The sequence below is a fragment of the Mauremys reevesii genome, linkage group 2 (genome assembly GCF_016161935.1).
Source record: "Mauremys reevesii isolate NIE-2019 linkage group 2, ASM1616193v1, whole genome shotgun sequence".
Classification (NCBI taxonomy): Eukaryota; Metazoa; Chordata; order Testudines; family Geoemydidae; genus Mauremys; species Mauremys reevesii.
Window position 1 is genome coordinate 5,568,594 of NC_052624.1, and position 18,843 is coordinate 5,587,436.

Genomic DNA, 18,843 nt, shown 5'->3' on the forward strand with positions numbered 1-18,843 from the left:
ACCACCCAAAGATAAGCGGATGTTGAAGTAGCAGAGGAGTGTTTTTATATCAGTCTCTCTTTAGAGGACAGTGAAGAGTTTCCATTTCAAGGGCACTTTTTTTTTTTTAAAGCAAATTGGAGTGACTGTAACAGAAATTGAAGACTATAAAAATGAAGCTGTGGAGCAGCTTGGGAAGTTAAAGTGCAGTGAATAATCAAAACCAGATGGTATTTCCCTGAGGCTTCTGATGGAAATGACCAGAAACAGCTGAGATACTTAGGAGGACATGCAGGACTTCCTTAAACATAACAACTGTTTCCCAAGAACAGAAAGGCACTAACATGACACTTGTGCTTCAAAATAGGAGCCAGCTGGCATCTTGGGCATTATGAACCATTGAGCTTTGGCTGTGGCTTGGGGCAGACGATGCACCATCTTGTTTGTAGTCTTCAGCTGCCATCTAGAGCAGTAAGACTTGAGAGAATGAGTGTGTGGAAAGAATCTAGAAATGTCTAAAGTTTTGTGAGCTGTCAGAATTGGAGGAGCATGGGTGGTTGGCAGGAAGGCGAGCTAGTGGGGGATGGCTTCTAAATTATGCAGGAGCAGAGCCCTTGCAATATTTACAAGGTCCATATAACTGCTACTTCCTACAGCAAGCTTCCCCTTGCCTTCCCTCCAGTAAAAAGTGCTTCAGCGCCTTCTGCCCATCCTGCCTTTCAAAACGCTAACAAACATTACTCTTCCCCTAAAAGAGTGCACTTGAGTGTTCTAGACAGTTGTTCCTCGCTACTAACCTTGTCCTCTCCAAGATGCGAATGTATTGCCTTTTTAAGCATTCTAGTTAATGAGAGTTCAAGTGGCTGCTTTGTGATAGCAGCTGGAGCATGTGATGGGCTCTGCATCTGAGGAAGTTTCTCTCAGAAGATTTCCTGGCAAATTACAGCACACTTCAGACGGGCATGAGGGAGATGGTGTGCAAAAGCATCACCAGAAGGCTTTGAAAGCCCATTTATTAATTGGGAAACAGTGTTCACTGCGCGAAACACTCAGCACTGTTAGAGTGAAAAGCAAACAAGCTGGAGAAAGCTTTAAGCACCTTGTAAGTATCCTCTGTTTTGCATCAAGCTAGTTCTTCACATCTTATAGGAATTACTCTTCAAACTCTGTATTGGTTGCAAATGCCAACTGCATTTTTACCGTGCAGCAGTTCCCAGTACCAGCTGCATCACACCTGGGTGATGCCTGATTGATGCCTCAAAATGAGGTTTTTGACCCCTTATGGAAATCCTTTCCCAGTGGAGGTGCCAGTAGAACTGATACTAGATGTAGTACAATGAGTGTCAAAAAGGGGACTTGTAGTGGAAGGGCGTAACTGCGGTTCCATGTCTGTGCTCTATAATGCAGATAAATGTAATGGGCGTATTTGTTGCCTAGAACCAAATGATCTAGAACCGTGTTTTCAGAAATACCGTGCCGTGTGCTATTGTCCCATTCGTTACTGTGCTGGTCAATTGGATGCTCAATTACTGCAGTTGTGCATGCGGTCATAGTAGCTCGCCTGTGCATTCCCAAATGTGGGGTTGGTGAAGTCATAAGGTAGGAAGCTGCGTTCTCTGGATAATGCTGTATTTTTGTTGAACTACAAAACCATTTGTACAAAAAATGGTAGAAGATTAAAACCAGAGAGAGATGTCATTAAAAGGACAATACGCCACTGTGGATTCCATTGGACCCCAGGTGACAGTCAGTAAGAGCTTGCCGTACCCAGCTGCACCTTGTTTGGTGGGAGTGATGGAGGATCTGGGCCAGTCTTGCCGATAGGCCTCCACTCTGCTGCTGAGGTGTCTTATGTTGTATCTGAGAAATACATGATCACATTTATTAAATGTATCACGGTGCCTGGGCCTATGGGGGAAGGGGCAAAGATAAGGTAAATGGGGAAAAGATAAGGCGATTAATTCAGTCTAAACATCCTTATTGTCTGACTTTGATTCCTTAACACTGCGGCCTTAACGTTGCATTAACAGGGGTTTCTTTTTTTAGTAACTGGCAGAATGAATGATAACTTTTTTGTAGCATCTAAATGGCCACGTAGCATTGCTGTGTGCTCTTAAACCAGTGTTGCCTTTCACCCCAGAAGAGGCTGCCATGCATTGGAGGGCTCCCAAATACAGGGCGTGATCCCAATCCCACTGACGTCAGTGGGCATCTTTCCGTTGACTTCAGCCAGATTTGGATCAAACTCATCATCTGTGAAGTGCTTTGTGATCTGTTTTGGGGGATGAAAGAGCGCTAGAGAAATCAGTTACCTTGACTTCACTCTCTCCTGCCTCTGTAAGCCTTTGCTTTTCAAGATAGCACATTTAATCCCTCATCTCCTACAATAAATGACTAGGTTTGATTTGGCATCACACTACCTCTTTGCCATAAAACATTACAGATCATCAAGGAACCACAGGGTGAGGGTGGGCAAGAAGTCAGAGAGCGGGAAAGACTAACTTAAACCAGCTCTGTCTCTTCCTGTTGAGCACTGGAGCCTTGGGGATTAACTCCATAATCCATGAGCACCTCAGGGAGGCAGCTGCCAGGAACAGTAGGCACGGCTAATTACAGGAGGCAGGTGCGTGGCATTGTCTTATATTGAACAATTAAAGGGATCCTTTTTTGTTTGTTTCAAACACTCATGCGTGAATTTGGTGAACAAAAAGCCATGGCTGGAACTGGTTGTAGTACATCTAGGCATTGAATAGTTTTCTGCCCCTGCAGCATCATTGCTATCCTTATCCCAGGCCCCTTACATGGCTCTGCTGGTGCAGCTCAGTCCTGGCGCACAGCAGTGCTGCTATCTCAGTCCTGAGCAGCACCAAACAAATTCTGTACTTGCTGTTTTGTCTCAGGGATAAATCTCCATCGGAGGCTAACGGTGATAAAACCCCCATGTTTTTGTTTGTAGTCTGACATGGGATTGGAATTCAGCTTAGCGTCAATGGGCAAAAAGCTATTTTATTACTAAACTGCATTACTAATCTGAGAAAGTGAATAAGGAAAAGTTATTTACTTGTTCCCGTAATTTAAGAACGAGGGGCCCCCAAATGAAATTAATGGGCAGCAGGTTTAAAACAAATACAAGGAAGTTCTTCTTCACACAGCGCACAGTCAACCTGTGGAACTCCTTGCCTGAGGAGCTTGTGAAGGCCAAGACTATAACGGTGTTTAAAAGAGAACTAGATAAATTCATGAATCTTAAGTCCATTAATGGCTATTAGCCAGGGTGGGTAAGGAATGGTGTCCCTAGCCTCTGTTTGTCAGAGGGTGGAGATGGACGGCAGGGGAGAGATCATTTGATTATTGCCTGTTAGGTTCACTCCCTCTGGAGCACCTGGCATTGGTCACTGTCAGCAGACAGGGCACTGGGCTGGGTGGACCTTTGGTCTGACCCAGTACGGCCATTCTTATGTTCTTATCCCTGCCTGTTGGGGAATCAGATTTAAACCTTATTCTCTTTACTGTGCTAGAGCCTCCTCCCTACCTGGTCCATATGCTGCATATCCCCAAGTGGAGAGTGGGTTTAAGGCTGCCAAAGCCTTGCAACACCAAGGACTGCAGGGGCAACTTGCCAGGAGCCCACTTGGCTCTGCCTTGTCAGCAGATCAGTTCACTTAACACACAATCCTGCGGCCCTGGGTTGATATTGGTATTAATAGAAATGGTTTGTGTAAACTTCACCAGCATTAAAACCCTACAGGCTGATCACCTTGGTCCTCACTGTGTTCACAAGGCATGGGGCAGCCATAGGCCAGGCTGAAATTCTCCTGGACACGGTTGGGAAAGGTGTGACCAGGAGACACATTATGGGGGCTAATTTAGCTACAATGAGTAAGGAAAAAGAGCTTGGAGTCATCGTGGATAGTTCTCTGAAGACGTCCACGCAGTGTGCAGAGGCGGTCAAAAAAGCAAACAGGATGTTAGGAATCATTAAAAAGGGGGTAGAGAATAAGACTGAGAATATATTATTGCCCTTATATAAATCCATGGTACGCCCACATCTCAAATACTGTGTACAGATGTGGTCTCCTCACCTCAAAAAAGATAGACTGGCACTAGAAAAGGTTCAGAAAAGGGCAACTAAAATGATTAGGGGTTTGGAGAGGGTCCCATACGAGGAAAGATTAAAGAGGCTAGGACTCTTCAGCTTGGAAAAGAGGAGACTAAGGGGGGATATGATAGAGGTCTATAAAATCATGAGTGTTGTTGAGAAAGTGGATAAGGAAAAGTTATTTACTTTTTCCCATAATACAAAAACTAGGGGTCACCAAATGAAATTAATGGGCAGCAGGTTTAAAACAAATAAAAGGAAGTTCTTCTTCACACAGCGCACAGTCAACTTTTGGAACTCCTTGCCTGAGGAGGTTGTGAAGGCTAGGACTATAACAATGTTTAAAAGGGAACTGGATAAATTCATGGTGGCTAAGTCCATAAATGGCTATTAGCCAGGATGGGTAAGAATGGTGTCCCTAGCCTCTGTTTGTCAGAGGATGGAGTTGGATGGCAGGAGAGAGATCACTTGATCATTGCCTGTTAGGTTCACTCCCTCTGGGGCACCTGGAGTTGGCCACTGTCGGTAGACAGATACTGGGCTAGATGGACCTTTGGTCTCACCTGGTACGGCCGTTCTTATATTCTTATGTTATGTCTGTTTTTCTCCAGGATTCCCCCTTTTACTTCAAATTAGGGTTTTAACTCTGTTCAGTCGGAGGTGGGTTTACAAAATGAGGGTGGCAGAGGCCTCTCGAAATCTAGCAGCCAATAGGAGGTTTGCACAAGGACCATAGAACGTGGCCTTCATGTAGCTTCTGCAAGTGGCTCCGCATGGGCTGACCCTTTCGCTTGCCTAAAGAAGCTTGCGGAGCCTTAGGAAGTGAGGCGCAGGGGAAACACCATGCAGAGTGCTTTTCGGATTGCTGCTGCTTTCTGCCTTTTGTTTGGCCACTTGTCCAAGCAGTTTCCTTGTCCGAGCACCCGGCTGTGGCACCTGCATACGCAACTAGGCACAACATTCCACATGGTTATTTGGAAATCCGGCTTGTCAAGTGTCACAGTACGGCTTAGTGGTACCACCCCCATTGACTTGTTTGCTCTGAGCTATTGTTTTGAAGTGGCTGAACTCCGGAAGTCTGCGTTGGTTTACACTCCGTTCACAGGAAAACCTTCTTGACATGAACTAAAGCAGCTAGGAACTTTTAAATGAATGTTTCCATTCTGCAGAGTCTGACTCTACCGGCTTAGTAAGAGAAACCCCTTCAGCGTACTAGACACAGCCTGCCGGCCAAGAGTCTAACAGCACTGCCTGACATCCAATTACCTTCTGGATGAATTAGTTACTGATGTTTTCTCCAGGCTGGCAACAGAATTCAGCTTAGTGGGGACTGTTAATAAACACATAAATAACCCTGAGATGTTTGTGTGAACAGCACTGGGGCCTTGTGCTGAAAAAAAAAATAAATTGATCAATCATTTGAGACCAGAAGGAATGAAAGGAGCATGCCAGCTAGCAGTTGCTGAAAGGAATTAACTCCCCTGGTAGGACTCGAGGATAGTAAATTAACTTCTATTGATTAAATTCCTCTTCCCACGCAGGCACAAAAAGATACATTGCAATTTTCAGTGGGCTGAAAATAAGATGGGAAGCTAGGTGCTCTCGATCCCTATGCTGATGTCTGACACCCACCCTGTGACATTGAGTAGTTCATTTCACCTCTCAGCTTCGTTTTCCCCACCTAGACACAGTCTGCTCCCATTTATCTGGAACCCTATTATCTGAACATCTTCCTTGTCTGCACCCCCCAGAACAACTGCCCTTGTGCTACCCTGCCCAGCTGCTGGCATGCAAACCCCTTGTGAAACCCCCAACCCAGCTGCTGGCGTGACCTCCCCTGCCACCTCACCGCTCCCTCGCCTCCTCCCCACCCCTCTGCCATGGAGTTGCTCTTCACCTGTGTTGTAGCTCTCGCCCTAGCTTATGCAGAACCGAGGTGCCCAGCTCCCTCTTCGACGTGGCCTCAGTGCTGCTCCCTGGGCGGCCCGAAGGAGCCAATGCTGGGGTGTGTGCGCACAGAGCCGAGCAGCTGCAGGAGCCTGGGAGTCGGCTGTCGCGCTGTTATTGTGCATGTGTAGTGACAACAGCTAAGTCTGCACCCTGTCCAGCTGTTCCTGACTGGGGTGAAGGGCTGCTCTCTTCATTATCCAAACAGAATCCATGTTCCATGTGCTGTTTGGAGAACTAGCAGTATATTGTCATTCCCCTGGCCCTGGGGAGGGAATTGAAGATTGGAAAGCCCTCTGGGAGGTGATCAGTGAACCGTGGTAAGCCACTACTGTTAGTGATTGCTACTCTGCAGCACAAAGGGCTGGTTCTTGTGAGGCAAGGGGCACCTGGCCACTCCTGCTGACTTCAGTAGGTATTGAGTATCCTGACCCTCCTGGACGAGAGCAATCGGCCACTGCTGCCTTCATTTTAACCTTAGAGATCTTGGCAAACCCACTGATCACGCCAGGCCCTGGGACTGCACCCTTGGGAGTCCCCAAGATGCTGCTCAGGGGAGCAGTTCTTGTCGTCATCACACACCTGGTCCTGTAAGGTTAATCAGTCGCTTCCCATCCCCCCTCTGTCTTTCCTTCATAAGCCCAGCTTAGTGAAAGATTTCTCCCCAGGGCCAAGTGCACTACATAAGAAGCACAATTGCCATGTTTAAAAGTGAATCCCATGAACTCTGACCTGCATTTGACACAAAGGGGGAAATGTTTGGCCTCCATTTGTATTTCAGGCCCATGCTAATCTCTGCTGGAATCGGTTCTACCAGTGTCTGCCCAATGGTGGGAAGGTTGGTCTGGTTCATGGTGTTATGTTAGAGTGGGGGGGACTTGAGATGTGGGCTCAGTTCCAGGCTGTATCACAAACTTCTTGGGTAAGTCACTAAATCACTCTGGGGCTTGGTTCCTGCTCTTCTGCTTATTTTAGATATTTACGGGGCCCCCTCATGGTAGTATCTGAGCACCGCAAATTTTCATTTATTCCCCCAATCCCCTTGCAAGTACTGTGATCCCGACGCAGTTGGGGAACTGAGGCGTGGAAAGACCAAGCAGCTCATATGGTGTCTGTGGCAGAGCTGGGAATTTAACCTGGGTCTCCTGAGTCCCAGGCTAGCACCCTAGACACTGGACTACCTTTCCTGTCGCTGTGGGGGAAGGGGGTAGATTCTATCCCTTTCTCTTGCCCCCTGCCTGCTTTGTTTACATAGACTGTAAGCTCTCTGGGGCAGAGACCGGCTTTCACTATATGTATGTACAGCACTTAACCCAGTGGGGCCTTGATGTTGGCTGGGGTCTCCTGACGTTACCAAAATATGAACAAAAGTGGGACTTCAAAAGAAACTGATACTTTGAACCTGTGCAGTGCAGCTGATTTTGTGGGATCTGTTTTGTTTCTATTAAAAACACCGGAAATTGGTTCCCAGCATCAGAACTGACAGACCAACACCGTTGACCGCTGGCTGGGTGTCTGGGTGGAGGAATTCATACAGTAGCAAGTGAAATGCTGCCCCTTTTTGTGTGACAAGAATGATTTCAGATTAAAACAGGCATAAACATAAAACATACCTCACATATAACTTGCCTTTAAAGACAGAGGCCCTAGAATCCAGTGGGAAATGGCCTCTGTGTTAAAACTGGCCATTAAAAGTTGCAAAATCCCAAATTGCTCCATCACTGATTTTATTATTTTTTTTAAAGGAAAAAATACTATTCACTATTTACACAGGATCTAGATGAAAATGTTTTGTCATCCAATCAGGGCCAGCTCCAGGCACCAGCTTATCAAGCAGGTGCTTGGGGCGGCAACTCTGGAGCGGGGCGGCACTTTTAGGTATTCGGCGGCAATTCGGCGGAGGGTCCCTCACTCCCGCTTGGAGCGAAGGACCTCCCGCTGAATTGCCACAGATCGTAATCGCGATCTCGGCTTTTTTTTTTTTTTTTTTTTGTGTGTGTGTGGCTGCTTGGGGCGGCAAAACCCCTGGAGCCGGCCCTGCATCCAATATGCTGAACAGCAGCAGTCAAATGCTCTTCCAGGGCAGTTCTGACTGATGCAAGTGCCTGACCAAGAAGTGAGTTAATTTCAAGGTTCATTACGAATAGAAGAGCCCACAGCCCCTTAGGTATCGCAGGGTAGGTATGAATTTCTAGGTGTGAATTACTCTCCGGTGCAGCATTTAAGAAACGGTTTTTAGAACAACACGATTGGCTCCCACCCCTTGGCTTTTTCTCTAACCCTCTTGTTCATCTCTCCTCCCCCACAATTTTTAATGTATTTTGCAGTTTAAACTGAGGGCCTTAAGGCTGCATTAACAACTTAAACCAATTGAAAGCTTTAGAGCATCTTGAACAGATAAACCAATCTAAAGTGTTAGATTAGTTTAATCTTCTTAATTTGCCTTATGGGCTAAAATACTATTATATAGCACCAGCTGTTGCTTAGCATTGTTCACAAGCATATGAGACAAGATCCCTGCTCTGAGATCTCGCCTTCCAAGGCCCTGATCTTGCAAAAACATACGCAGATTCTTATTTATTGTGGTTATTTGTCTGACTGTGGCACCAGGGAGCTCCCTGCTGTGCGAGCTGATGTACAAGTAATCCCACTCAAGTAATGAGGTTACACACACGAGTAGAGTTACATATGTGCAGGGTCAGGACTTCCATTAGCATCAAAACACCTAAAAACAACAGACTTAAACCAGAGAAAGATTATGAAAAAGACCAAAAAATGGACCCAACAGGAGAGGGGCTCGGCAGCATCTCTGGAACCCTTCACATCCTGGCCTGGAAAGGGTTAATGAACACACATCTCTGGGCTGAGCATAGCTTCCCTCCGCCTGCCCACCAGCTCCACGCAGCCCGAGTGGAAGAACTCTGCACAGAAATCCACACCGCGTTCTCTTGGCATGGTGCTTTGCAGCTCACCTTCCATAAGTAGCTGGGTCTAAACTCCCTGGATATGAGGCAAACAAGGGCTGTTCAATTCCAATTAACCTTTAAATTATCTTACCTTGAAATACACCATTACCTTCTTGCACCTTGACCCGATGCCAGAGCTGTGACTCTGTTGGCTTCAGTCACGTCAGCAGTGGCATTACGCCACAGGCCAATGGACCCCATTCTGGCTTTCCTGCTGGGAGAATCAAACCCGCTTGTTTCAGTGTAATCCCATGTGTAACGAAGTAGTGAAATATGGGCCCCTCCACAGCCAGCACTTCCCTATTGAAGCCTTGTTTGCCACAGAGAAAATGCTTGAGCAAGTGGCTGGTCTGTCGAATTTGCCTCACTTTGCAGGTCAACCAGCCTCAATTGTGTCCATCTAGTTCAAAGTCTCTCTTCTTATTTATTGATTATAGAAAGTGAGAACTTTGGCTTCTGTATCTCTGCTCTTGGGCATGTCAGTTAAGATGGCGGCAGCCTGTTGAGGGGGAATGTGCGTGTGTTTACACTTCTCCTGCTTTCTCCCCTTACTTTCTAGGGAGCTCAAGCTGCGAAATTATGTTCCTGAGGATGAAGATCTCAAGAAAAGGAAGGTGCCTCAGGCCAAGCCAGCCTCAGGTAGGTGCTGGAGAGGGAGTTTTTGAGAGCTTGGGAATGATGCCTCCCCCCCATTTAAAAAACAAAACTTAGAAGATGTGAAAGGTGCTGGATTGATCACCCTGGAGAGTGAAGGGTCAGCAACAGGTCCAATTTCCTCCACGTTGCCCTATCTGGAGAGACCATCTCTGCTAGTGCTGGAGCAGGAATGCTTCAGTCCTTGGCCTCTGCTCTAGCTGCCAACAAGGGCCCACTTACAGTTTTCATGTAGATCCTTTCCACTGGGCACTGAGGGGAGATCCACCATACTCCTTGGATGCTGGCCGCCAAACTGCTGCCCATCAGTTAAGCCACTGACCTTCGCTCAGGAGCAGCGTCAGGATTTCTGGCGCCCTAGGCAGAATTCGGGGGGCGGAATTTTGTGCGCTCCCCCCGGGGCGCGCGGGAGCTTCCGGTTCCGCTCCCATCACGCCGCCGCAGGCGACAGCGGTAGTCATTGAGCTGCTCAAATGCCTGCTGCTGTTTTCCGTGGCGCGACTGGAGTGCAACTGGAAGCTCCCATGCGCCCCTTGTTGAGCGCACAAAACGCCTAATGGAAGCGCCGGCCCTGCCTTCGCTGCCTTTGACCCGGTGACCTCGAGGTGAAAAGTTGCATATCACCAGTCCTTTCTTTTTCAATTCAAACCAACTATTGGACACCTGCCTGATTTATTTTTTCTGTCCAATTTATTATTTTAAACTAGATGGTGTTGGGCACGTGCCTGCCACTCTGGGAATTTAGAACAAGCTGCAGTCCCTGCTCTGAAGAGATTAGTCTAAACGAGTCTCTTTTCAGTATTTACACCGTTATTGCTCCTCCCACGGTCTGTCAGTCTTCGCGTCGAACTTGGTCCAGCTCAGCTGGGTGGTACCCAGTGCCCAGTTGGGGAACCTCGAATGGCTCGGGGGATGAATTAAATCATCGTTCCCAGCAGTATCGGAGAAATGAGCAAATAGTCCCAATAGCCTAGAAGGCGTCTGAGTGTGACCGTGGATTGGTCCTATATAGACTAGACTAGAGTGGTTCAGTGCCCATGTCCCGGGTTTTTACACTTCATATAAACCTCTCCCACAGGCCATGGCCATTATTAGCGGGAAATGAGCAGGAGTAGGGTCTGCATAGGCAGGGACAACACTGCAGCTTCACCTCCCAGCAGAGGTAACTACCAAGTCATTTATACTTATGTCTCCAAAGAATGGGCCAGAGGCGTCTCAACAGAGCAATCGATCCTTTCTTCTCTAGCTCCTCATGGGTTTGACTCCAGCTCGGGTTAGAAGTGATGGAAAGGGCTTTCCTACTTATCGGCAGTCGGATGGCCTGTGCGAAATGAGTCTGTGAGGTTCAGAGCCAATTCTGTTAAGCCAGAGTCTGTGTGTGTCACGAACAGGCTCCTTTGAGTGACTCGGGAGATGTGCCAAGGATTGAAGGAGCATGGAGACCGCCCTCCAGTGGTGGTTCCCTTGAGGTCGGGGTGGAGGCACATCAATGTGGCACAGTGGAGGAGATTACATTGCAACTACCCACGCCAAACCTTTTCTGTGGGCAGACAACATCGGGCCAAAGGTTCCCAATGTGAGTGCCTAAAGTTAGGTCTGGAAAGCCAAATTCAGGCCTGTAAATTAGTCATTTGATTTTCAGAGGAGCAGAGTTCTCCTGGAAGTCAGTGAGAGCTGGAGGGTGCTCAGCACCCTCCGAGAACCAGGCCACTTCTATTCAGGCACCTAATTTTAAGCAACCATGTTTGACAATATTAGCCATAACTTCGGGGCTTTCAATCTGGCACCGTTCTCCAGCTTGAAAATCCACTTACCCTTAATTAATGTAAAACAAAAATCCCTATTTGTCTTGCTGCTAGCATGGTGGTGTTAAACCCTCACAGAAGAGAGCTCTTTAAAATGTGTGCCAAATAATGGGAGTGTCAGGAATTAGTGTGGAAAGGATGAAGAATACCCTAGAGTGCTGAGTGCGGGAGCGGTGGCTATAATTAGAAATACTGGGGCCTCTGTGGATCTCAGCTGTGGGCAGAATCTCATAGTTTGCCCTCCTGTGAAACAATGATGGCATTTTCCCACAATTATAATAGTGGGAAGTGGGCATAGCTGCCTCGATTTGTTTCCAGTGATGTCTGAGAACCGGTCATCTTTACCAGCCCCTCGGTAGAGCTATGATCTCCTTTAAAGAGAATGCCAGTGGCTTGTAATAGCCCAACGCTGCCTTCAAGAACCTTGCCTCTGCAAGTGTTGTATGGTGCTGTATGCCTTGGGAGGGGAGTTGCTCTGTAGCTGAAACATGGAAATCTGGGTTGTTGGCTTGTTTAAAATCAGTGATTGTTGTGGAAGGGGCAGAGATAAGTCAGGACTCCTGTTAGGTATCAAAAGAGGGTGTATTCATTTAAAACCACATAAGAAGTAACTGCATAGTTTGACGTAGAAGTCAGGTAACAAAATGGAGAGGATCTCTCCACTGCAAGTCATCCCTTCTCACAGCCTGGTCTCACAGTACAGAGCAGTGATTCTCAACCCATTTACTATTGTGGGCTGCATATGCAGCTCTCTGTGCTATATGGGCCATATCCGCACACACTATATACATCCTCTATGGCCCTGAGGAGGTCACGTGGGCCGCAGCCGTGTGCTGAGTGGGCTGCAAACAGCCCGCGGGCCCCAGGTTGAGAACCACTGGTACAGAGAGAGCGCCTTCCTGTAGCCTGAACTGAACCACGCTCTAAGCAGAATTGGGCTCTAACATATTATAGATCCAGCCTGAGTTTCCCAAGGGAGTAGAGTCTGCCCTGCCCTCGATTTGTGCCAGACAGCACCCTTCACTAATCATACTTCATCTTTTCCAAGTTTCTGTGTTTTTGTTTTCATCATTCAAATTCGTTTCCTCTCTGGCCGGGAGCATCCATGAAAGCACAAAACAGACACAAATTAAACCAACGGGCTAGAGTTTCCCACTCCTCAACGGATTTCTAACACCCGGGGGAGGGGGCATGTGATTGAAATAGCACTCTCAAGTGCAGAGTCGTGTCTTCCTGTAAATATTGCTGTTCTTGGAGTGTTCGGGACCAGGCCTCTCCCTCTTGCAAGGTCTGGGCAGAAAGAAAGACGGAATTCTGCCGTCGGTTTCTCCTTGTCTCTTGTTCCACTTGGGGCTTTACATTAGTTTTGAAGCAGGGATTTTACTCTAGTTCGGATACTTCTCTGAGTTCAGAGCTCTCCCGGTCGGGGTGTCTCATTCCCAGTGGTGGATGTGCCCATTGCAGGAGGGAAGGAGGTATCATATGCTGTGTGTAAGTCGGAGTTCAGGGATGGATAATGTAAAGAGTTTAAAGTAACTTGCCACAGACCTATGGAGTGGGAAGTCTCCCATGATTACACTAACTACAGTAATAGTTGGGAATAAAGTTTACCAGTCATCTTATCAGTTCTTCAGATTGTGGGGCGCTGCCCTTCCTCTAAGACAGTGTTTCTCAACAATTGGTCTGTGCATCGGTGCCAGTCCCTGTGATCTCCCTACTGTAGCCTAGGAAGGCAGCAAGCTGGTCCCTGATATAAAAAAGGTTGAGAGACAGGGCTGTAGAAAATGCTGCTTCAGCAGGAATGCTCACTCCTGTGCATCGCTTGCTTTAAATTGACATTGTCAACTCAGGTCATATGTTATAAGCAAATCCATTTCCTTTCCAGTGTTACAGCAGCAGAGGTTATATTAAAACACAGTTTGAGTCCAATTGACTTCAGTGCTGCTGCTGTTCACTTCTCACATTTCTCTCAATTCAGACAATGGATGTCAGTTTCACATGGTTTATGGTCAGTTTCGCTTCTGGAGTGCAATGTTTGAGTTGCAAAAGTTGCAGGGGAATGTTTTTGTACCGAAGTAGTTTCCAGAGCATGTCTATTGGGGTTAGGTTTTGTAAAAGCTTCTTAAATACTAAAGTGAAGCATCGTCCTCGTGCTGGCTTTCTTATGAGACACTCTGTTAACATTTGTTGTTCTGTTGTTCCCTCTAGTGGAAGATAAGGTGAAAGACCAACTAGAAGCCGCGAAGCCAGAGCCTATCATTGAAGAAGTGGTATGTGTCTTGATCTTCAATACCTGGTCTGAAATATAATTGTGCACCTTGTAAACTCACTCTTTTCCATTACATTAGTTTGGCTGCTCTGAATGAGAATTCCCTTGTTCCTTTTCCCCTAGGATTTGGCAAACCTCGCCCCCAGAAAGCCAGACTGGTAAGTGCTATCTTAGGAATTAGCTTGCATAGATTCAGTCCTTTTAGTCCTAATCATCGCGTGTGTGTTCATGGTAGCAGGGACGCTCTCCAGCTATTTCCATAACTTTAACCCTGTTAAGGTTGTACCAGCTGGGACAACAAGAAATTGGGAAACTTATGTTCAATATCAAGGGAAACTTCCCAGGAGTGAGATCTGAGTATAGAACAGTCTCCCAAGGGGAGAACTAAAATCCCCATCCCTGGACACCACGGCAGAAAACCCTAGGCAATATCCTGTAGAAAATGAACAGGCTCTGGCTCTTGGGGGATTTGCTAGATGGGACAGATAAGTGGTGCTGATCTCCACCTTCTGGGAGTTTCTAGGATGGATACAATTGGTTTTGTTTCTGTTTGGCTAGTGATGAAGGGATCTGGTGACGCTTGTATTCTTTGCACTGTGGTTGCATGTGGAGGCTCGATTGGGATCAAGACCCTGGTGTGCTAGGTACTGTACAAACACATAGTGAGCAATGGTCCCACAGCATGACAGCACCTTGATTTCAGCATGTGGGCAGGCACAGGCACCAGGCTTCACGCACAGAGCTGGAACAGTGTGCACAGATTAACTAGCAAAGGAATATGTTACTGACAGGGGCCTCTGAAGCCAAGAGCATCTGTGTTCAAAGAGTGTGTGGCAGGTTCCCGATGGAAATGAGGGGCACAGAAGGGCCTGGCCCGGCCCACTGTGCTCCTCAGCTGGGTTTTCACATCCTCCTGTTCTGAAGCCCGATAGATACATCACAAATCACACAGGGCTGGCATGCGTGGAGCATTAGACCTTTTCTCCTCGTTGGTTGAGTGTTGGTGTTTTGTGCTTGGCTGGTGAGTTGGCTTCTCTTTGAGTGTGACTATTGGGCCACATGGATCGCTGGGCACGGGCATTGAGGAGGGACTAATGCGAGTTGTGGGTCTTGCATAGTGTCAGCAGTTCAGAGAGACTTGTGGCCACCAGGAATTTATGGAGTTCTTGGTCTTGTAGATGGTGCTTGTCTTCTCTCACTTAGGAAGGGCAAGAATTGCCCTGTGGAGAGGGGCAGAGGCCGAGGATTTCTTCATTCCCCTTCTTCCCCCAGTGAGGTGACACTCATCCCTCCCATGAAGCTGGCACTTTTCTTACCCTTTCCCTTAAAACAGGAATTGGATGGAATGCTGCTGCTCCCCTGCTCAGGCGGTGGGATTTAGGGACACCAGTGGCAGGGGTATTCCATCCGACTGGTCTGCGTGGCCCTCGCATTGGCTCTGATGATGATTAAAGTGCCAGCAGCTTGCTCTGTAAGACACAATCTCTGCCCCAAGGAGCTTACAGTGTCTCTGTGGCTGTTTTTAATCCAAGACCCCAGACTGGCTCTGAATAGATGCATGGATCCCTTCTGCTGGGCTAGCTTTGTGTCTGTGTGTGCTTGTGTGTTGGGCTTTCTTGCTAAATGACCATCCTCTCCCCCAGGGATTTAAAGCGAGACGTAGCCAAGAAACTGGAAAAACTGGAGAAGAGAACGCAGAGGGCAATTGCTGAATTGATAAGTAAGTGCACTGCTGCTGTTGAACTAACGGACAGGAGCCGTGGAAATGGTGATAGACTAGGAAGGACTGGGGCCAAGATTTTTCAAAGCCAGGAGACAAAAATTAGGCTCTTCAATTGCTCTGTATGCATCTGAATAAGTGCTCCCAGCACTTGCTCCTGAGCTCAGAGGGATCTGTGGGGGAGCTCGGCCCTTTGAGAAACAGGCTACTTACTTAGGTGCCTGCGTATTTATCTTTGAAAATCATGGCCTCGTTTTCAGGCAGTAAATATTGTTGATCGTCAGTGTCACACCTCAGGGAGCAATTCAGACCAGTGGGAGGTTGGGTCACCGCTTGTATTACAACCCTGAGTGCCCCAAAATGCTTCCGCTGTTTGTGCTCCCTGCCTGGGATGCACATGCAGGCAGCTTGCACACCATGTTCTCTGTGCTCTCAGCTCTGATTCAACCACTCTGAATCCAAGAGCCGGCCTCAGTTATCACAGACACACTCTTGTCTTTACCAGTCTTGGTTCATGTTAGCAGGTGACTGCAAAACCCGTGCCCCCTGCCATGTCAGCCCGCTCCTGCAATATTCACAGAAATAATATGGTTCGTTTGTTCCTTTAAAGAGACAAAACCAAACAGCTTGCCACATTAACTGCAGTTAACGTTCACTTGAATTGAACACAGCACTGTGGGTTTAGATTAAAAGTAAAACAAGTTTATGACGAAAGAAGATAGGATTTTAAGTGAGTTCAAGTGTAAGAGAGAAAGTTAGAATTGATTTCAAGCAACTACAAGTGAAAACATGCATCTAAAAGTCTAAAACTTAAGGTACAGGCTTTGTTCAAGATGGTGTTTCTTACCCAGTCTTTGACAAGACGGGGGCTACCACCCCCCTCGCTCCTCCCATCGGGATCTCCTCCAGAACCCAAAGTGCTGGCTCTTTTGTCATGTTAGATGAGAGAGAGGATTTGGGTTTTCTGCAGAGAATGTTTGAAATGGATTCTTCTGAAGGTTCCTCTCCAGGCACAGTTCCTTCAAGCTATGAGAAAGGAAATGCTGAGTCTGGTGGAGAAGGCAGCTCCCTGCTCTTTCTTCCCTCCCAGGTGTTTGCTAAAATGAAAAGTGTTCTCTTTCCTGTGATCTCCTCCCCTTGTTAGTTTGATGGCCCCGTTTACTGCTTATATGTCAATTGGGGTAAAAGCCCATTCCTGTGTTTAGGACAGACCTGTTTACCAACTCCCCCGGACATGCCTGGTTTAAACACACTTTAGTCATCATTCCAGCATGTATCCAGAACTCTTCATACACACCGTGTGCATTCACCACACAAGCCTATTAGTGATCAGAGAGTGATTCGTTTTCAAATGATGCTGCACAAGGCGTGTTTTGTACAAAGCATATTATAGTCGTGTGTAGAGTGAACAGAGCGGAGCTTAGGGTCACAGTCTAAAAAGTCACAGAAAAGACTTTCCAACGTGAGTGGAAATGAGCAGAGAGGGCGTTTTTAACATGCTGGACTTGTAGAGAGCTGGAGCTCGCTTTCCAGTTCTCTCTGGACGACTCTTAGCACTGATGCTGTTCTGCTCTGAATCTTGGCTTCTCCAGCAATTTCACGGCTGAGAGCGATCTCCAGTGCAAGCTCAGTGGAGCTCGGTCGAACTTTTTAAAATGAAAGGCGGTGGAATAGTGTCAGGAGTGAGCCCCCTCTCCGCCCCCCCCCGGGTTCCCTCTCTCTAGGGGCATTGAGGAGGTGTCTGAGGTGAAGAGTAATGCTGCCTCCCTCTGGCAGTCAGCCAGCCAGAACGTGTTGGTCCTCAGAGCACGCTTCCAGCCAAGCCTTCCCCGGATATGTCTTAACCATTGTTAGTTCCCCTTGATTGCTTCCCTGATGGGCAGGTGGCTGATTTGGGGAGGGGTGATATTGCTGCCCACCGTGGGCAGATACACATGTCTCTGGGATGTGCCCAGAGCCTGCAGTGGTACAGGTTGTAAAGTAGAATCCAGATTCGCCCAGCCAGTTGGGTGACACTCACATCCACTCCAGAAATAACTGGGACCTGAGCCAATCCAGAATCAATGGAGCAGGGAAACTTGCTGGCAAGGTCGGTGGATATCCTGGAAGTTTGGGTAGCACAGTTCAGATCACCCCCTTCACGTGCCGTTCTAAACTCCGGTTACACAATGATCACTGACTGGCTTTTCTGTTGCCCGCACAGGAGAGCGATTGAGAGGCCAAGAGGAAGAACTGGCATCAGCTGTTGGATCGGCGAAGCAGGAAGGAAGTGATTCTGATTAAGGAGGTCTGGTTGGCTGCCTCAGAGCACAGACTCATTGGGGCTTGTCACATTGGTCTTGTCACTCTTTGCTAACAGAATCCTTAACTCCCTTAGGCTTGCCTAGAGGGGAATCTCTCTCTGAGATGAGAATGCTTTAGCCTGGCTCTCTGGCTCAGCCTCGCAGTATGTGGTTTGGCATTGCGGGCGGGGCAGGGGTGTCCAATGGAGCTTTTCTGGACTTTTGATGAAGTAAAAGTTCTCAGATAAAGCACTGGAGCAGATTAAAGGAGCAAATGGCTCCTGAGTGGCATGCGGAACACCACACAGCCAGAAGAAAAGCCCTGTGCTTAGCAGTCACGTGAGAATTGTGGCCCTACCCACACTGGTCAGGGAATGATGTAGCATCTCTCTAGCTCAAGCCGTGTTTCAGAGCAGTGTGCTAGAGAGGTGCGAACGCCTTCTTTGGCCAGTGCAGACAGCGTGTTTCTGTGCAGGTGTCTATAAAGCCAACTCCTTTGCTGACTCTTTTTCTCTCTCCTGCAGTACAGCTGAGCACATGGCAGAACTGTGTAACATACAAGAGGGGCTGGTGAGCTGTCGTCACTTAAACAGATGGGGGGTGGAGCCTCCCGTTGCATGGAGGCTTTGCGGAGGGCAAGAAGAAACCAATGACTGTACAAAAGAATCCCGAAATGGCTGTGCAGCTGGAGAGCTTTCTGCATGGTCACTAAAAATGGCCTCGCCTGCATTCTAGCAGACAGATTCACGCACGATTCATATTGTTCCCTTTTACTTTCTGATCCCCCCACATACAGGAGCTTGTGGAGCACGTGCTGTATCGGTGGGTTTTGTTACAGATAAAACTGGGCTGCAACAAGTATTTTTTTCATAATAAAATGACCCGGCGACGGTGCAAAATGTCCCTTTCCTGTGCTGGGTGCATCACTTCTGCGGGGAGGCCACGAGAGCATGTGCTGCAGAGGTAGTTAATTTCACAGTGGGTTTAGGCTGTGGGCCGGCTGCATCCGCTCTGGGGGGAGGGAGTGGTGCCCGCGCAGCATCAGCTCAGGAGCACACAGGTGAGGAGCAGCAGCGGTGAACACGCCCTATTTGGTGTCAGATTATTGCTGTGGTTTTCTAA

At 47.7% G+C, this 18,843-nt stretch overlaps 1 protein-coding gene across 2 annotated transcripts in view; it reads left to right on the plus strand.

Moving 5' to 3' along the window:
- The window catches only part of CCDC12 (coiled-coil domain containing 12), a 75,011-nt gene extending 56,387 nt beyond the window's left edge, over positions 1 to 18,624 (plus strand). Inside the window, exons 3-8 of one of the 2 annotated variants that reach the window (XM_039527770.1) lie at positions 9,551 to 9,630; positions 13,659 to 13,720; positions 13,843 to 13,877; positions 15,363 to 15,439; positions 17,643 to 17,726; positions 18,251 to 18,624. In XM_039527770.1, the coding sequence (XP_039383704.1) occupies positions 9,551 to 9,630; positions 13,659 to 13,720; positions 13,843 to 13,877; positions 15,363 to 15,439; positions 17,643 to 17,722 (334 nt within the window). In that variant the 3' untranslated portion in view covers positions 17,723 to 17,726; positions 18,251 to 18,624. Of the gene's footprint in view, positions 1 to 9,550; positions 9,631 to 13,658; positions 13,721 to 13,842; positions 13,878 to 15,362; positions 15,440 to 17,642; positions 17,727 to 18,245 lie in introns of both variants that reach the window. The other variant, XM_039527769.1, reaches the window with a different exon arrangement.
- The last annotated feature ends 219 nt before the right edge of the window (positions 18,625 to 18,843 follow it).